The sequence below is a fragment of the Dysidea avara genome, chromosome 13, assembly GCF_963678975.1.
Source record: "Dysidea avara chromosome 13, odDysAvar1.4, whole genome shotgun sequence".
Lineage (NCBI taxonomy): Eukaryota > Metazoa > Porifera > Demospongiae > Dictyoceratida > Dysideidae > Dysidea > Dysidea avara.
Window position 1 is genome coordinate 10,950,608 of NC_089284.1, and position 18,346 is coordinate 10,968,953.

Below are 18,346 nucleotides of genomic sequence, written 5' to 3' on the forward strand. Positions count from 1 at the left end.
ATTGTAAAGTAGTAATACATAGTTGGTTAATTCATAGTAGTATATACTGTCTATAGGTATTCCAGATGAGTTAGCTAGCTGCATGGCGCCTGGTTTTTAGAAGTAGCACAACATCAACTTGTTTTTATTTGTCTGGATCCAGTCTAACTGCCTCTTTGCTCTCCCTCTGCTCAACAATGGACTCCTCGTTAAATTCTACAACTCCATGAAACTCAACTACATAAATCAATAACCAGTACTGAATATATAATTAATTCCATCCAACTGAGAGAGTGAGAGCAGTGAATCGAACTGTAAATTTCCCCGAGGTACTTGCACAAGTCATCTTTACTAAAGGGTTCACTAGTAGTGTATCTGCTAGCTGGGGGAGACCAATGTTACTTGCTCATGTCTTGGCCACCCAAATGTGATATAGTGTATGTATTATTACTAGCCTGTTATACTTGTTAATATGTTAATACCAATCATAAAGTAACAAAAGATGTTATATGTTATTTATACAAAAGATTACAATCATAAATCTACAAACTTTACTGACGTATACATGTACTACTTTCTAAATAAAAGGTGCAGTATATATGTTCCATTACAATAGTTGTTACCTATCTGTATAAAACAAAACTATGTAAAATGCATAAGAGAAAAACATAATTATGTCACACAAGAGTTAACATATTCACCATGAAGTCCAGTAAATCTATTGTATTGTTCCTTAAGTAATTCAAAGTAGTGTAATACATATAACTACCTATAATGAAAATATCTGTATCCTGAAATTATTGTAATCACAGATGTAGATACTACCATTAGGACTAATGGCTATTCCTAAAGGACATTTAAATTGGCCTTTTTGTTTACCTTCACTACCAAAGCAATGTATGGAGGTTCCATTTTGATCAAAGATTGACACACGGTGATTATCACTATCAGCCACTAAGACGAAGCCATTGATATCAACAGTGAGGCCATATGGACGATTTAGTTCACCTCTGGCTGTTCCTTCAGTACCAAACTTGCCTACATGTCCACCATCAAGTGTAAAGGTGTAAACACATGAATGACTATAGTCAACAACAAGCAAATGATTACTGGAACTGATTGCTACATCATGAGGACCATTCAGTTGTCCTGATCCAATTGTGAGGTAAAGGTCTCCATTGGTCTTAAACACTGGAATACAATGATTACCATAGTCAGCTACATACACCCTATCATTGTGTACTGTGATGCCATATATAGCATCAAACTGACCATCAGCTTTTCCCTTAACACCAAACTGCAGCAGGTAGTTGCCATTAATATCAAACTTCTGTACCCTGTGGTTACCACTATCAGCCACATACAGGTAATTGTCACCATCGAATGCAACACCTCTAGGACCACTGAACTGGCCAGGGTTACTACCTTTACAACCAAACTGCCTTATCAACTGATCCTCACTATCAAATACATAGATGCAGTGTTTGTTATAATCAGCTACTGCCCACTTGCCATCCCTACCAAATGCAATACCCCATGGTTTACCCATCTGTCCATTATTATCAAATATTTTGCTGGGTTGATCTATAGCTGTGTATGGTTTATGGATGACAACAATGTAGGGGCTTGCTTTGATCTGCTCTCCTTCAATGGAGACCAACAACTTTGCCTCTCCAGCTTGTTTAGCTACAAAAGAAGTAGTGTAGCTACCATCATCATTATCCCTAACTTGTGCAGTAGTCACTTCTCCTGTACTCCACTTCACCTGTACTGATACTTGACCACCTCCTAGTGAGCAAGAATGACCCTTGATATCCTTGGTGATTATCTTGAACTGTGGCTGTCCTCCTTCGCGTGTGTACCCAGATGAATACAATATTTCAGAGTTGGAAAGGTCACCTTCTATAAGCTGACTAAATTGTGGGAGTTGGACTTTACTGGAATAAAACTTGATGTTGTTTGATTCTACTGGTCTGGTGTCTAGTTGTTTGTACTTCTCAGTTAATTCTTTCATTTGGTTGATCACTTGTTTCTTTGCAGAAAGTGCTTCTTCATCAGAACTTTCCTTCACTGCATCATCAACTTCCTTCATGCTTCTTGCCTGTGCTTGTGTAGATTCCACCTCTTCTAGTTGTGCTGCCATCTTCTTCTCCTTCTGTGACACTATCTCACCTAACCTTTGCTTGACCTCTTCTTTCTGTTCTTTTAACTTCTCCATCAGTTTGTCATAATGTTCATCAATCTTTTTGTCTACTTCACCAGCTTGTTGTCGTATCTTATCTCCCATATCAGTAATCTTGTCATGAGCTTTAGAAAGATCTTTAATAATTCCCCCTACTGGAGCAGTGATATCCTTCAATTTACTCCTCTGCTTCTTTGCCGTTTTCTTTACAGTGTCATGATTGTGGCCATTGTGTTCCTTCACGGTGCAGTACAAACACACCAGCTCCTCACATGTCTCACAATAATACTTCAGCTCATTCTCGTGCTCTTTACACAACATCACTTTTGCTTTAGGCTGGACTGAGATGTCTTCTTTCTTTGACCTCAAGTCAACTGATGGGACTATGGCATGGCCTCGATACCTATTACTACGTTTGTGATGTTCATTACAAACACGACATAAAAACATCGTACAATCTGGACAAAATGTCTCTACTGGGTCTTCTCCAGTACACTCGTCACATTTCACTTCTGTTTCACCTTCCACCTTGCGTTTTAAGATCAGCTCATCCACCAACCGATTTATCAGAAAATTGTTATCAAAATCTTTCACTCCTCCAGCAGGAATAGTAGTTTCCCTTCTGCACTCTGGACAAATGATCTTAGATTGTACCTGCATCTTCTCCAGACACTTTTCACAATAAGAGTGATGACAAGGTAGGTACTTGGGATTCTTGAATATCTGATAGCAGACTGGACATGTCAGACTATCGGTTGCTTTCTTCACATCCATAGCAGCCATTGTGAAAATGTAATGTAGCTATGTACCAACTGTATAAAAGCAATAACTGTTGTAAAATGTATGACACATGATGGTGAGATGTGTGGCCATGGAAGCTGATGTGGGTGAGCAACAGAAAAGTGCGTATCAAGACACACATAAGTGTGTCATGCAGCCAAGAAAGTCAGCACGCAACGCCATGGGTATATTGACAGGAAGAAAAAATGTTTTCATACATGCAAAACTCCATGAGCCCTACTCGAAAGCACACAATTTTTTAATTACAGCTGCTAGTCACCTTCGGCATTTCACATTCCTAATTTCAGTAAAATCACTTTATGTATTTATGAATTACAAGCCATCAAAGTCAGGCTTAATTTCTTCAAGGCACACAAGCATGGGTACGCACTTATTATCTACCCCATACCATCTTAGTCATCTGCAGTAGCAAACACATCTATTGTAAGGCTTTTCAGTGCTCCCATTATGTTTGCATTATGCTCCTAGGTTAGCAATAATTATCTTAGAACATTTCAATCAGTGAATGCTCTATTAGAGTATTTTACTACAAAGTGACTGTTCTATTAGAGAGTATTGATCTAAGCAATGCATATTTGATTTTCTTAGCAAAAACCTGGCTTGGTTCACAATTTTTTTCCTTTCTCAGCATTATCTGCAGTTTCCAAGAAATGTCTCAGCCTTCTGTGGTGAGTAGTTTTGGATTAACAGCGCTAGACAGTGGGATAATCGATTTGTACAGCAATTACACTGATAGTAAACTATAGGCACTTACATTCACAGCCATAACTTCCGTTTGGATTAGTCTACAATGTTGCAACTTAACTTAACATGTTCACCATGAATTAGCACATCAGCCAAGCTATAGTGTTAGATCTGTAGTCATTTGCGCATATGGGTATGAAGGCGATTTGATAGAAGAAATGATGACTATCTTGTTTACATTTAAGCGCATCGTATGCTAACAAACACACATGACGCGCATACCGTTAGAGCTACAGAAACGAAACAAAGATTTTTTGAGCTCTCCATAAGCAGGCAAATAAGATGATGGTATATAGTTTTAATTGATTTGAGTCTTCCTTCTTTGACTACTGGCCCGAGAATATATTTTCTTTATGGCATGTGTAATTTTAAGAAATTATTTTTAAATTACGTTTTCTCAATACACATGCTTGTACAAACAAGTCAGGTTTTTGCTGTGACGATCACATATTTAATTAAGCTCCATAGTTTGAAATATGCTAGACATAGTACTCCAGACTATTATGCTTTTTATTATACTGGCATATTTGACACAGGCCTAATTTGAACTATTTATCAGAGTGTACAAAAACAAGGTAACAAAGTTGTGAGGGTTTGCAAATGTTGATTTAGTCTGTTAGGTCACCAACAGATTTTGTAAGGTTGCAATTGGTATGCAAGGGGTTTGAATTGAAGTGCTTGCAACTTGCATGGGGTTCATGAGAAGCCACACATACAAAACCTTTAATAAGACACAGTATTGCAAGCTGTTTGTCTGTTGTTAGGTTACCCATGACACCTTTGACAACAAAGCATAACCTTATATCAACAGCTTATAATTTACAGCCTGATTCAATTAGTAAATACAACACAACAGGGTTTACAATTAGCTCACATAGTGTTTGTAAAGTCTATGCGACCGCTCCCTAAAATACATATAGCGACTACTTCATTACATTTTTATGCAGTGAACTGTAAGAGATAAAAAGAGAGCTGGTTGTGGTCAAAAAGCTAGTTGTAAGTGGACTAGTTGTAAATGATTACTACAAAAGTCAGGCTGAAATTGCAAGCTGCATTGCACAATAGTAGTAGCTATAAAGTCAGATTTATATCAGGGGCATAGCTAGTCAGAAGGTGATGGAGGGGCAGGCATGCATGCCCCCACAAAACACTCAAAATCGTTCATGACTGCACAAAAGGCTAATGACTCAATGGTGGGCTGCTTACATAACTAGCTATGTAACTATTTCATTACTGATTGCTTATCAGTTATCAATGGAGGTATATTCGTCAAGCATCATTGCATGTACCACAACTCTACTCCAATAAAATTAATCTACCACAATCCGGTAGAGCTATATTGTGAATATTTTAGTGCAAATACGATGCATCACAGTTACTTTATGTTAGTCATAGCCTGTGCTGCAGTCCTAGCACACTGACAGGATGACGTGTTCACTCACTTCAGCCGGCAAAATTCAAATGCCACGTATTGCACAAAATCCCAGTTCAACACCTGTCTTACTAGCAGAACTTATAAGTTTGTGACTGATCCGCCTGACTGACTGACAAAGTTAAAAAAATTAGACTGGCATGCTACTGCACTGCGGCCGTACAAAGATCCAGTGTGATTGACTCAAGAAAATAAACTTGGTACATTTAACACTTTTATCACCTCGTAGGTAGTAGGTTTGTAGCGTCATCTGGTCTCCTTTGTCACTTATGAGTTGCGACTCCTGTGAGGTTACTTCAAGCGGGTCACTCTTTTTAGGTTCAAAAATGCTCTATCACATGAGCAATCTAAGCTAAATATAGAAGTGGTCTCAAATATTTTCGTTCAGTGAGTTCACAAATAAGTTGAATATTGTGTGCTCATTCACTAGCAACCCCTGGTGATACCACGTAGTAGCGCACATAATTTATAGTCATTTGTGTGTGTCAGTTAAATACTAGTAAACTTGTGACAGAGGTTTAAAAAACCACTTAGTGATGGGGGGGAGGGGGGACAAATGTCTCCTTGGCTACGCCTGATTTATATACAAGTGAATATTCAGAATTAGAAAATGGTATCATACAGTACGAATCAGAAAGGTGTGGGTGTCGCCCATGAAAAATATTACCCAAAAACCACCCTCACTTTTCCTTGATGACAATGAGCCAGAATAAAACCAAACAATCTTTCAGATCGACCCAAAATGCTTTCAACAAGTTGCTATGAAATCTATAAAATGGAATTTTCTACTGACTGACTGAGTAAGCCAATTCATTTATATATAGAGTTATGTTCAAATAGTCTAGTAGACAATACACTACTCTAATAGAACACACAGCTGGTGACAAAATACTCAATTAGAACAGTCACAACTACTGTTGGATAATCAAGGGTTCGGATAATGGAGGTCCTACCATAACTGAGTAACTGACTGGCTGATGTCTTCAGACAAGCATAACTTGATAACAGCTTCGGCTATGGATTTGATTTTTTCAGTGTTCAAGTGAGGTCGCATCAGCCGGACATGTGCCTTTTGGCATACCGCAGTTCGTACTATGCATTCTTCATGGACTTACCAGTGTCCTCCTTTGTGTCCCATTCATCTTTGCTGACAGCATAAGGTGTCGATTTGGTGGTAGCACATGATGGCTTACCTTCGTAACGGAAATTGTCCATATTTTTCATAGTGGCTACTTTGATGCAGAGGTGCTTTTCGAATAGTTCTTGATTCGTAATGTTGTGTAACGGGTTGAACATAGCTGACAATGAAGCGTAATGGATATCTCACTTTTCACTGAGACAATAACGAACAAGTACACAGAAAAATTTGGAATTTTCAACTAGAATAGGGACCATAGCACATCGATAAAAAGCACTGAAAAAAGCTGAAGCAGTGCACAATATTAAATCACAGTAAAACAATAAGAAACACAAAATTAAATCACAGTAAAACAATAAGAAGTGTTATATCCCGACTGTGCATTTCCATTATGGTAACTCAAGCACAGTAGGGATATAACACGCACTACTCCAGCTTGTTTCAGTACTTTATCAATGTACTATGGTCCCTACTCTAGTTGAAAATTCCAATTTTTTTATGTACTTGTTAGCAGAATACAATTTGACTTTTGCAAGATAATGAGGTCTTTAAAAAACCACTAAGAGGCCTGCTAGCATGTCCTTCAAGTGGTTAGAAACCTGCTAGCAAGTACTGCAAATCTCACTTTTGATCATTGATTTGCTATGCCCTTCCAAGCATATTGCAGGCTAATAGCCTGCAGTGGGCCCAAGCCAATAAAAGTTTGTCTACTGTACGCAATAGGAATTTCGCCACAGGGCTATGTTGTAATACCATCATCCATCTCTACTGGTTTTATCACTTGGGTCCCTTTAAATTTTACAGAGTAAACTACCTATATACACCCTTGTGCTCTAGTATTTCCATTAATAGGCACTGATCATTCTGCCATGAATTGGTGTTTTCTCTACTTCTCGTGTCAGCCAGAGATTATATACTATGTATCCAGGATTGCGTACTACCCGTATTCAAAGGAACAATCTGTGTTGTACTCTTCCTTTGTAGTCTAGCATGCAAGTGTTGTACTAGGCGACAGTACTAGTACTGGAACTCTACAGCATCACGTCTGCTGTCCTCTCCAGTTCCAATGGCTAGAGGACACATCCTGATTGGCTAACTATCAAAACCGGTAAATCGGTAGAAGTTAAAGGTCCACTGAAATGGAAAATTCACTTGCCATTTTCTTGAATAAATAGGTCTCCCTCCCCATTATATAGTCTTGGTAATGGACTTTATCCACAATGATGCCACGGAGCACAAGATGGCTGCGCTATTTGGGGGACAAATGTACAGGTATCTATGGAGAAATTTTGACCCATCATATTTCACTCATGAAGCAAGATACCATCCAGTAACCAACATGTTGCTAGGGGTATAAGGTAACATCTGCCATTGCAAACAAGCGTTATCTTGAAAATTTTCCAGCATGCGATACAAATCGTTCATTGAGTTGTCTTTTAACCATACCTGTTGCTTAGAGGTCAACATCTCCTTCCCTGGCTGAAATATGATCGATCAAAACAATTTCTCCATAGGTGCCAGTACATTAGTCTCCCAAATAACGTGGCCATCTTGTGCTCGTGATGTCATTGTGGGTAAAGTCCATAAAAATAACGTGGCCATCTTGTGCTTGTGATGTCATTGTGGGTAAAGTCCATAAGCACATCAAAATGTATTAGGCTGTTGCTTTTGTTCTGGCAGTCACGTGAATAAAAATAAAACTTAGACAAAAAGGGTCCTGAAATGAAAACAAAATCTTCTACCAGTAATCAAGCCCTGGACCTCCTGTATGTGAGCCCAGAGTCATAGCCACTGTGCTACGTGGCTCCCAGCTACCCACCTCCCTTAGTTTCTACCTTATTAGTGTCCGAGTGGAGTAATTAAAGACAAAGGTGAAGAAGAAATCAAAGCTGAATCCGACCCTAACTCTAAGGTTTGCCTGTGAACTACTTGTCGTGTAACCTAAAATACAAGACCCGAGGCAAACTACTGGTCGTGTGCCCTAAAGTCGAATATACTTGGAGCATACTAGACGCGTGTCAACCCCTAGCTCGTACATGTGTTTGATAGTGAGAGAAATCTAGTGGACTGCTGGAATAATAGCCCAGGCAAAATATTTCCGGCTGCCGGAACAATAGCAACCTTGAATTTATTAATAAGTACACAGAAAAAATTTGGAATTTTCAACTAGAGTAGGGACCATAGCACATCGATAAAAAGTACTGAAACAAGCTGGAGTAGTGCACGATATTAATTCACACTAAAACAATAAGAAGTGTTATATCCCTACTGTGCATTTCCATTATGGCATCTTGAGCTTAATACTGTGCACTACTCCAGCTTGTTTCAGTACTTTTTATCAATGTGCTATGGTCCCTACTCTAGTTGAAAATTTCAAATTTTTCTGTGTACTTGTTTGTTAACTTTTTTTTGTAAATATTATTATTATGACTGGTGAACCCATGCATACCGCATCTGAAATGGCGCCGCACGACCCAGAATCATCTGAAAAGTGAAGTATCCATTACGCTTTATTGTCAGCTATGTTCAACCCGTTACACAGCATTTTGGATCTAGAACTGTTCGAAAAGTACCTCTGTAATCCATGCATACCACAAGAATTGGTGCCACATGCCCCAGTTCTATCAATTATTGTCTGAAAAGTGAAGTATCCATTATGTTTTATTGTTGGCTGTGTTCAACCCGTTACACAGCAGTACAAATCAAGAACTGTTCAAAAAGCACCTCTGCAATCAAACAGCCACCATGAATAATATGGACAATTTCCATTATGAAGGGAAGCCATCACATGCTATCGCCAAATTGACACTTTTCGATGTCAGCAAAGATTAATGGGACACAAAAGAGGACACTGGTAAGTCCATGAAGAATGCATTGTACATACTGCAGTAAGCAAAAAGGCACCTCTTGGGCCAAAGCAATGTCAAACAGTGAAAAAATCAAGCCCGTAGCCTTAGCCGTTATTGAGTTACATTTGTATGAAGGCATTAGTCAGTTGGCAGAAAATTACATTAAATAAATTATTTTTAAAATTCCATAGCAACTTGTTGAAAGTGTTTCAGGTTGATTTGAAAGCTTGTTTGGGCTTAGTTTTACCTAACTAACAGTGCCAGAAATAAGTCGGCCATCGGCCATTTTCCGAGCAAAATCATGTTTTGACCGACTATTTAGAGGCTTGTTCGGTCAAATGTCCGACAAGCAGCAAGACAGTTGGCAAACACTCACAAATTAAAAATCAAGCAAACTATAACAGATGTTGCATTAAGCTGATAGCGTACCTCACAGCTGCTCAATGTCCCAGCATAGGCTACCCACTATCTATGGTCCCAGTGATGATGGGGGCCCAAGGGACGTTACCATGTGACCACAGACGACAGTATTCTAATATTTTGGTGTACACATTGGTGGATGTAAACTTAAGTTGTTTTGTGAAGACTTAGGAAGATTGAAAGCATTTAGACTATGTACATTAGAGGATATTCGAGTGTGCTGAGTGAAGGAATTTAAAGCGACTTGTGTTTAGTTTTTGGCGGGATCCAGTTGAGCCACATTTGCCAAGAGCATAGATACTCTAGTATCTATGCCAGGAGTGATGCCCTCTTCCGCATTACTGACATCAGGGATATACCGAGCGATTAATCTTGAAGTAAAATAGTGGAAACCAGCAATATCAGATGATAAATCACATCATAATCATATCTCATGGCCAAGGGTAAGCTGGCTCGACATGGATAACGTAATGGATGGTAGCGGTTGTTGCTGTAGCCGAATCATTGTTATGTGGTGGTTAGTACGTTTAATCTATGTACTGGAGTACGTTTCTTCTAATGGTGATGAGGTGTGGCTATTACCAATGCTGTGGCGTTTAACCTGATAGATATTCGTAGCCCACATGCTTATCTTAGTCATCATGCTGTAAGGTAGTTAGTCATAGAATAAGTTAGTTAATGCACACATTTTTGATTAACAAATTTAATAGGAGCCCATATGAAAATGGGCTCCTAAAATGTATGTGGTGGAGTTAGGAGTGTTTCTAGGTGTTCCATATGCTGGTGACCTGTGAAGGATTGCTCATGGTGTCCAATAGTATAATATCCTGTGATGCTGTCCTCAGAAGCACATCAGCTACATACCACTTGCTGTTCCCAGGAGACAAGATGGCCAATCAAATCTGGAAATAACCTACCAAATTTAATCTTGCTAGAACATTTGACCAGTCAATGATGAATTCTTATTTCTGGCACTGAACTAATCCAACAAGTGAATGTGTTACATTATAATACTCTCAATAGCAGCTTGACGTATTATAACATTGAAATACGTCAAGCGATTAGCTAACAGAATTAGTATTTAGAGGTGTACCAATAATTGGATTAGCTAAAATATTGGCCACCGATATGGTAATTTTTACCAATATCGGTATCAGTACAGAACAGTAGGAGGACCGATATCACTACCAATATTTATACAGTAGCAATAATTTGTACATAAACTGATTATGCATTGATTTTCTACGTTGTCCATGTGGCTCTTTCGTGCCAGTGGCTTACTGTTCACTCTGCAACAAGCACTACGCTACAAGAAGCCATACAAATACACACAATTCTGGTGTTTGTTGCTGGAAAACTTATCACAGTCTTTGCAAATGAAGTACCTTTGTAATAAAAAGAAGGGTCACAGGATAATCAAGGAAACTTGCTGTACCAGCTTTCTCACAAGCCATTAGAATGCAGAGCAATGCAGAAATATCCATTTAAGGCTTCATGGGAGTATACATAAAAATATTTGTTGGTACCTAATTGTCTGGATTACGCAATAGCAATGAATACATGCACATTTTGTTGTAGAGTAGGTAAATGTACAATTTTGTTTGCTTAAAACTATAATGCAAATATCGGATCAACTATCGGTTATCGGCTTCTTATGGTGGCCTTAATGGTTGCGCCATGCGCCAATATCTAAGCGACAACATCTATGCGATGATCGACAATATCCATGCGACGGTAAACAATAATTATGCAATGATAGACGATTACCTATACAACAATGGTGATACGATGATTGACAATAACCACACGACAATAATGATGAGACAACTGAGTGATCGATGATAATTTTGTATGACAATCACTGGTTGCATGTTGTTACTAGGTCTGAAGTTGAAATTTGTTATTGCTGCTGCTGTTGTTGTTGTTGTTGCTGTTCCTCTCCTTGTAGCTTGCTGTTGTTGGTTGTGGTGCTACAAGTTGCTAAACTTGAACAGTAAGATGCAACAAGCAAGCTATGACAACAATAATTAACATCAGCAACAACCACAGCAGCAGAAATAACAAATTTCAACTTCAGACCTAGTAATACATGCAGCCAGTGATCATCGTACAAAATTATCATTGATCACACGATCATCTCATCATTATTGTCATGTGATTATTGTCAATCATCGAATCACTATTATTACATAGGTAATTGTCTATCATTGCATAATTATTGTCTACAGTCACATAGTGATCACCCAACGTCACAAGGATATTGTCAATTGTCGTGTAGATGTTGTCGCTTAGATATTGGCACGTGGCGCGACCTTTAGGGACACCATAACTTCTTTTGGTGGCATCAATATTGGATATCGGTACATGCCAAAAACCATATCGGTACACCTCTCATTGTTTGTCAAGGTCCCTTGACAAAAATCTGTAATACTAATTTGATTGGCTAAAATAGTGTGGTGTGTTTCTATTATAAGTAAATGTCCGACTTGACTAGTGTTACTATAGCAATAAATGCTGGCATAGCAACAATATGGTTGCTTAGTAACAGTTGCTAAGGAAATATCATGAAACCATGGCAATAGTTGCTAGGCAATGGTTGCTAAGTGTGATTGGTATTTTGCAGTGGTTATTTTTTAATTTCCTGCTGCCTAGCAACATTTGCTATGGTTGTCAGATTAATTTGCAATAGGACGGATGACTGTGGTATTCAGGATTAATAGTTCTCGTATTGTAAACAGGAAGGAAATAGTGCTTGGCTTTGCCTCACACTATTTTACTCCTTCCTGTTTACAATGCTTGCACTATTAATCCCAAACACCACAGCCATCCATCCTATTACATATGCCTCATCACTGTCAGGGAAAATTGAGGCTGGTTTTTGGGTGAAAGTTATCTCGTGGGCCATGCCACTCCTTTGTGGTCCCTACTATACAGTACACGAGTGCTCTAACTTATTTTACAAAGGAGATGAATTGAGAAATTATATATTGTCAAAGGATACAAGAATATACAAATCAACTAGCTGTCAAACTAAGCTACAAGTACTTTCACTAATTACTGTAGTTTTGACTGAGTAAAGGGACATCTCCAAACACAAAATAAGGATAGTTGGAAAAGGCGGATACAGTCTGACACGGACACTTACTTTTACATTTATATAACAATTATTTTTCATACCTAATGTTTTTACAGCAGTCTCCTCCTTGGCTACGCCTCTGATTTATATACAAGTGTACATTCAGAATTAGAAAATGGTATCATACAGTACGAACCAGAAAGGTGTGGGTGTGGCCCATGAAAATAATATTACCCAAAACCACCATCCTTTTCTTTGATGACGATGAGCCAGAATAAAACCAAACAAGTCTTCAAATCAACCCAAAATGCTTTCAACAAGTTGCTATAAAATATATAAAACGGAATTTTCTGACTGGCTGGCTGACTGACTGACTGACTGACTGACTGACTGACTGACTGAGTACAGTAGGACCTCCATTATCCAAACACCTGTGTGCCACTTCAATGACAAAAGTGTTCAGATAAGTGAGTTTGTTCCAATAAATGAAGCCAATTCATTTATATACACAGTTGTGTTCAAATAGTCTAGTAGAAAATACACTACTCTAATAGAACAGTCACCACTACTGTTGGATAATGGAGGGTTCGGATAATTGAGGTCCTACTATAGCTGAGTAACTGACTGGCTGATGCCTTCAGACAAGCATAACTCGATAACGGCTAAGGCTATGGATTTGATTTTTTCACTGTTCAAGTGATGTCGCAACAGCCAGACAAGTGCCTTTTGGTATACCATAGTTTGTACAATGCATTCTTCATGGACTTACCAGTATCCTCCTTTGTGTCCCATTCACCTTTGCTGACAGCATAAGGTGTCGGTTTGGTGGTAGCGCATGATGGCTTACCTTCGTAACAGAAATTGTCCATATTTTTCATAGTGGCTACTTTGATGCAGAGGTGCTTTTCGAATATTTCTTGATTTGTAATGGGTTGCACATAGCTGAGTGACAATGAAGTGTAATGGATATCTCACTTTTCACTGAGACAATAATTAGTTAACAAAGTACACAAAAAAATTTGGAATTTTCAACTAAAATAGGGACCATAGCACATTGATAAAAAGCACTGAAAAAAGCTGGAGAGTGCACAATATTAAATCACAGTAAAACAATAAGAAGTGTTATATCCCGACTGTGCATTTCTATTATGGTAACTTGAGCACAGTAGGGATATAACATGCACTACTCCAGCTTGTTTCAGTACTTTTTATCAATGTACTATGGTAGTTGAAAATTCCAATTTTTTTGTGTACTTGTTTGCATAATACGATTTGACTTTAGTAAGATAATGAGGTCTTTAAAAACCACTAAGAGGCCTACTAGCAGGTCCTTCAAGTGGTTAGAAGCCTGCTAGCAAGTATTTCAAATCTCACTTTTATCATTGATTTGCTATGCCCTTCCAAGCATATTGCAGGCTATAGCCTGCAGTGGGCCCAAGGCAATACAAGTTTGTCTACTGTACACAATAGGAATTTCACCACAGGGCTATGTTGTAATACCATCATCCATCTCTTATTTCACTGGTTTTATCAATTGGGTACCTACCAGTGGCGGATCTAGGAATTTATAAAGGGGGTTTCCAGTTTAGAAGGTGGAGATATATATTGACATGAGATACGCAAACGTTTGCACTACATCGTCTGGTTTGGTAAGGTGAGACCAAAAAAAAAAAAGGTCACAGCCTAGTAATAGTACATAAAATATATTAAAAACTTCCTACACACTACTTTAGTAGCTACTGTGACTGCTCTAATTACAGTATCTCGATCGAGACGCACGCCGCGATAATTAAAACATTTAATTGTTACGCAATCATTTTTCAAAGGGGGTTTCCGTGGAAACCAATGAAACCCCCCTGGATCCGCCACTGCCTACGTACTTCACTTTTAAATTTTACAGAGTAAACTACCTATATACACCCTTGTGCTCTAATATATCCATTAATAGGCACTGATCATACTGCAATGAATTGGTGTTTTCTCCGTTTCTCGTGTCAGCCAAAGATTATATACTACATACCCAGGATTGCATACCACCTATATTCAAAGGAACAAACTGCGCTATACTCTTCCTTTGTAGTCTAGCATGCAAGTATTGTACTAGGCAACTGGAGCTCTACAGTATCACGTCTGCTGCCCTCTACAGTCCCAATGGCTAGAGGACACATCCTGATCGGCAAAATATCAAAACCAGTAAATCGGTAGAAGTTAAAGGTCCACTGAAATGGAAAATTCACCTGCCATTTTATTGAATAAATAGGTTGTTTGTATCATGCAATGTACAAAAACACCTTTTAAATAATTCAATTATGTTGTTATACCGAGATATTACATCACAAAATCTAGTTATGTCACATTGTGACATAAGACAAAGAACCGGAAGTACTGTTATTACACACTTTACAATGGGAAAGGTTGGATAAAGAGTCAAAGTCTAATATGCAGGTGGCAATATCAAGCTCTTCTTTTCAACTTCATAGTGTTCTTGAATGTTCTGCTGGAAAACAATAACAGAGTTCATTGCCCGTAGCTCAGCCTGTAGTGCTTCGCACTATTGAAGCTCACTGGCTTCATTATGCTTCGTTGAGGTAATAGTTTGTTTACAAGGCTGGGTTAGCAGTGCCATGAAACAAACATTGGTTAGAGTCACCTCTCCACCTGGTAGGGATAATATTTCGTGCACATCTTGCCAGTCGCACCATCACAACTTTTTTCCTTGTATTTCTCTACCTCCATCTGTTGTATTGGACCCTTAAATATATTCAATACATTCAAGAAATAAACTTAGAAGTGCTTCGATCACGGTACCATTGATTTACAGTCCATTACTCTACAATTTAACTATGCATGAGGGGTGTCTCCATCCTTAGTTTGTAGTCACTTTTGTCTTTGTTTGCTTTTAATACCATTTATATCAAGAGTATAATGGGGAGGGAGAGTGTAAAACTGCTCTATAAGCTGACAAAAATGAGCCCGTAAAGTATTATGGCATCATTCAAATAACTTGGTGATTTGTGTTGATTGGTAACTAAATATCAGTGTAGTGGGCACACTTTATATATGTGTGAATACCGAGTGAAAGAATGGTGTATTCGAGAAAACTATGGCACATCGCGCAGAGGAACGCACCATAGAAAGAGAAAGACGTAAGCAGAGCAAATATTGAGGTTTCATCATGGGGTCAAGATTTTATCACGGCCGAGATTTCATCATGGTCGCCATCCCCTACCTCAATGATTCTACTAGCAAAAGTGACATGTCTAGATTGAATTTCAGCCATTGCAATTCCATGTGGACCACTCGTCAATTATTTAAGGTGTTAAATCTGACCAATCAACAGTGATCAGGTTTACGGGAAGAAACAAATTAAAGGTATACGGGTACTTTATGGGCTCATTTTTCACAACCTATAACGAAGTTCGACACTCTCACTCCCCATTATATACTCTTGGTAATGGACTTTATCCACAATGATGTCACAGAGCACAAGGTGGCTGCATTATTTGGGGGACTAATGTACAGGTGTCTATGGAGAAATTGTTTTAATCCATCATATTTAACTTGTGAAGCAAGATACTGACCAGTAGCCAACAGTAGGGTCCGCAATCCGAAAAATCAACTTCTACAAATCAACCCCCCTACCATTGTGGGATGTTCATTGTAGTATCCCATTGCTTGATCCACCATGAAACCGGAGGCACGATTGTTGTCTTCACAGAAATGTTGTTTTCAGTATCCCGCAAGATGCAAAATTTATTTTTAAAATTTCGTGCTCCACACAAAGGACCGGATGAAACTTGCTACTTAGCCAAATCGTATCCAGAGTTGTTGTAGTTGAAAAGTACGCACAAAAATAAGTAAATTATTTGCTGGGTGCCCGGCACAGGGTTGCTTTCTTTGAAAAAACAGACAAAGAGATACGAAGTTTCGAATTCAAACTGCCCTACCACCCAGGGCAAGAGAAGCCAATTCTTCCTCATAGTGTTTCGATACGGTTGGGTGCATAGTCTGTCTATGCTGTTAGTTTGGAAAAGATCTGAGACTTCTCACCATCTGGGTGATGATGGTCAAAATTTTCTGCAGCATCAAAGAATTGTGTCACGCTTTCTAGTCATTTCCAGCGCTTCTGCAGCCACAACAATCATCAATTATAAACTAAAGCTATGGCAAAAGATGTCCCTGAACATTTGGTAGCAGCGGTTGTCAATTATTATTTCATCCACGGCTTCCACGCCTCGCTCTAAGCTATGTATCAAGGGAGGCAACAAAATCGTCCAAATTTGACTTCACCTCTCACGCTCCACAGCAGCTTCAAATCTTCACTAGATCACCCTACATCACCATTATGCTGCAAAACATCCAAAAACAAACCGAAAAAAGCACAAAATCTTTCATTTTTGATTCGAGCTGGGTGGAGCTCCTGGTGAGCTGCTGGTATACTGCATCATATGAAATCACAGAAACACCAACTACTACTACTACCAAACGTTTTGATCCATCATTTATCATCATTCTAAACAAAATTAAGTGACCATTAATTGTGGCATCAGAAGTACTGGAAAGCACACTTTGGTACCATTGAGAGAATCCCTTGAAACGACGCACGAAAATTTTGACGTTCTTCACCCAGATGGTGAGAAGTCTCAGATCCTTTCCAGACTAACAGCATAGACAGACTATGCATCCAACTTTATCACATCACTATGAGGAAGAGTTGGCTTTTCTTGTCTTGGTTGGTAGGGCAGTTTGAATTCGAAAATTTGTGTTTCGTTTTCTGCTTTTCGAGAGAAAGCAACCCTGTGCCGGGAACCCAGTGAATCATTTGCTTATTTCTGTGCGTACTTTAAAACTACATTAACTCTAGATAATATCTAGCTAAGCAGTAAGTTCTATCCTGTTCTTTGTGTGGAGCACAAAATTTTAAAAATAATTTTTGCTTCTCACGAAATACTAAAATTGATATTTCTGTGAAGACGACAATCGTGCCTCCGGTTTCATGGTGGATCTAGCAATGGGATACCACAATGAACATCCCACAATGGTAGGGGGTTCGATTTGTAAAAGTTGATTTTTCGGATTGCGGACCCTACCAACAGGTTGCCATGGGTATAAGGTAAGTAAGGCTGTTATGTCAATGTCCGTATCAGGCATGGGTACGAGCAAAACCACCCTCTTAACGAATTTTCTCTCTAAATATCTCGCAAGAAAGCTTTTAAAAACATTAGCAACTAATTCTAAACCTTCGTTAATACACAAGAATACCTCATAGGGCTGCTTTTTCACATTTTGTCCAGTCAACTCCTAAATTTATACGTCCAGTTTTGGTGGGTTTTATTTATGTTCCGTATACTTCGAGTATGCGTAAATCACAAATTCGTCCAGTGTCGTAAATTTTCGTGACGCATGAAAAATCCGTAAATATGCGCAATCCACAAATTCCCCTATAGCATCATCAATTGTCGAACGCACTCGTTTTAAGAAAGTTGGGCGTATGTTTTAAGCATCTACTTGAAGTTGCCACTTACAAAAAAAGCGATTGAGCAAGTACAAAGAAATGGCGAGTCCGATCCTGTACAATCACAGATGCTACAATTAACACATACGCACAAAAATAAACCAATATAGACACCTGTTTAGGATAAGTCTTCCGAGGTCACACAAATGCACGGAAAGAGAAAGCGGAGTTGCTTCTAAATAATGTGCAGAAACCGTAAATCATAAAATT

At 38.7% G+C, this 18,346-nt stretch overlaps 2 protein-coding genes across 5 annotated transcripts in view; both read right to left on the reverse strand.

Annotated features, from left to right (window-relative positions):
- LOC136242325 (kazrin-like) overlaps positions 1-18,346 on the reverse strand; it is a 95,578-nt gene that overhangs the window by 29,644 nt on the left and 47,588 nt on the right. The window lies entirely within an intron of this gene.
- LOC136242320 (E3 ubiquitin-protein ligase TRIM71-like) lies at positions 470-18,334 on the reverse strand. Its single transcript, XM_066033725.1, has 2 exons — positions 18,251-18,334; positions 470-2,973 (listed from the first exon to the last, which is right to left on the reverse strand). Exon 2 carries the CDS (start codon positions 2,942-2,944, stop codon positions 749-751), a length of 2,196 nt encoding a protein of 731 aa, XP_065889797.1. The 5' UTR covers positions 2,945-2,973; positions 18,251-18,334; the 3' UTR covers positions 470-748.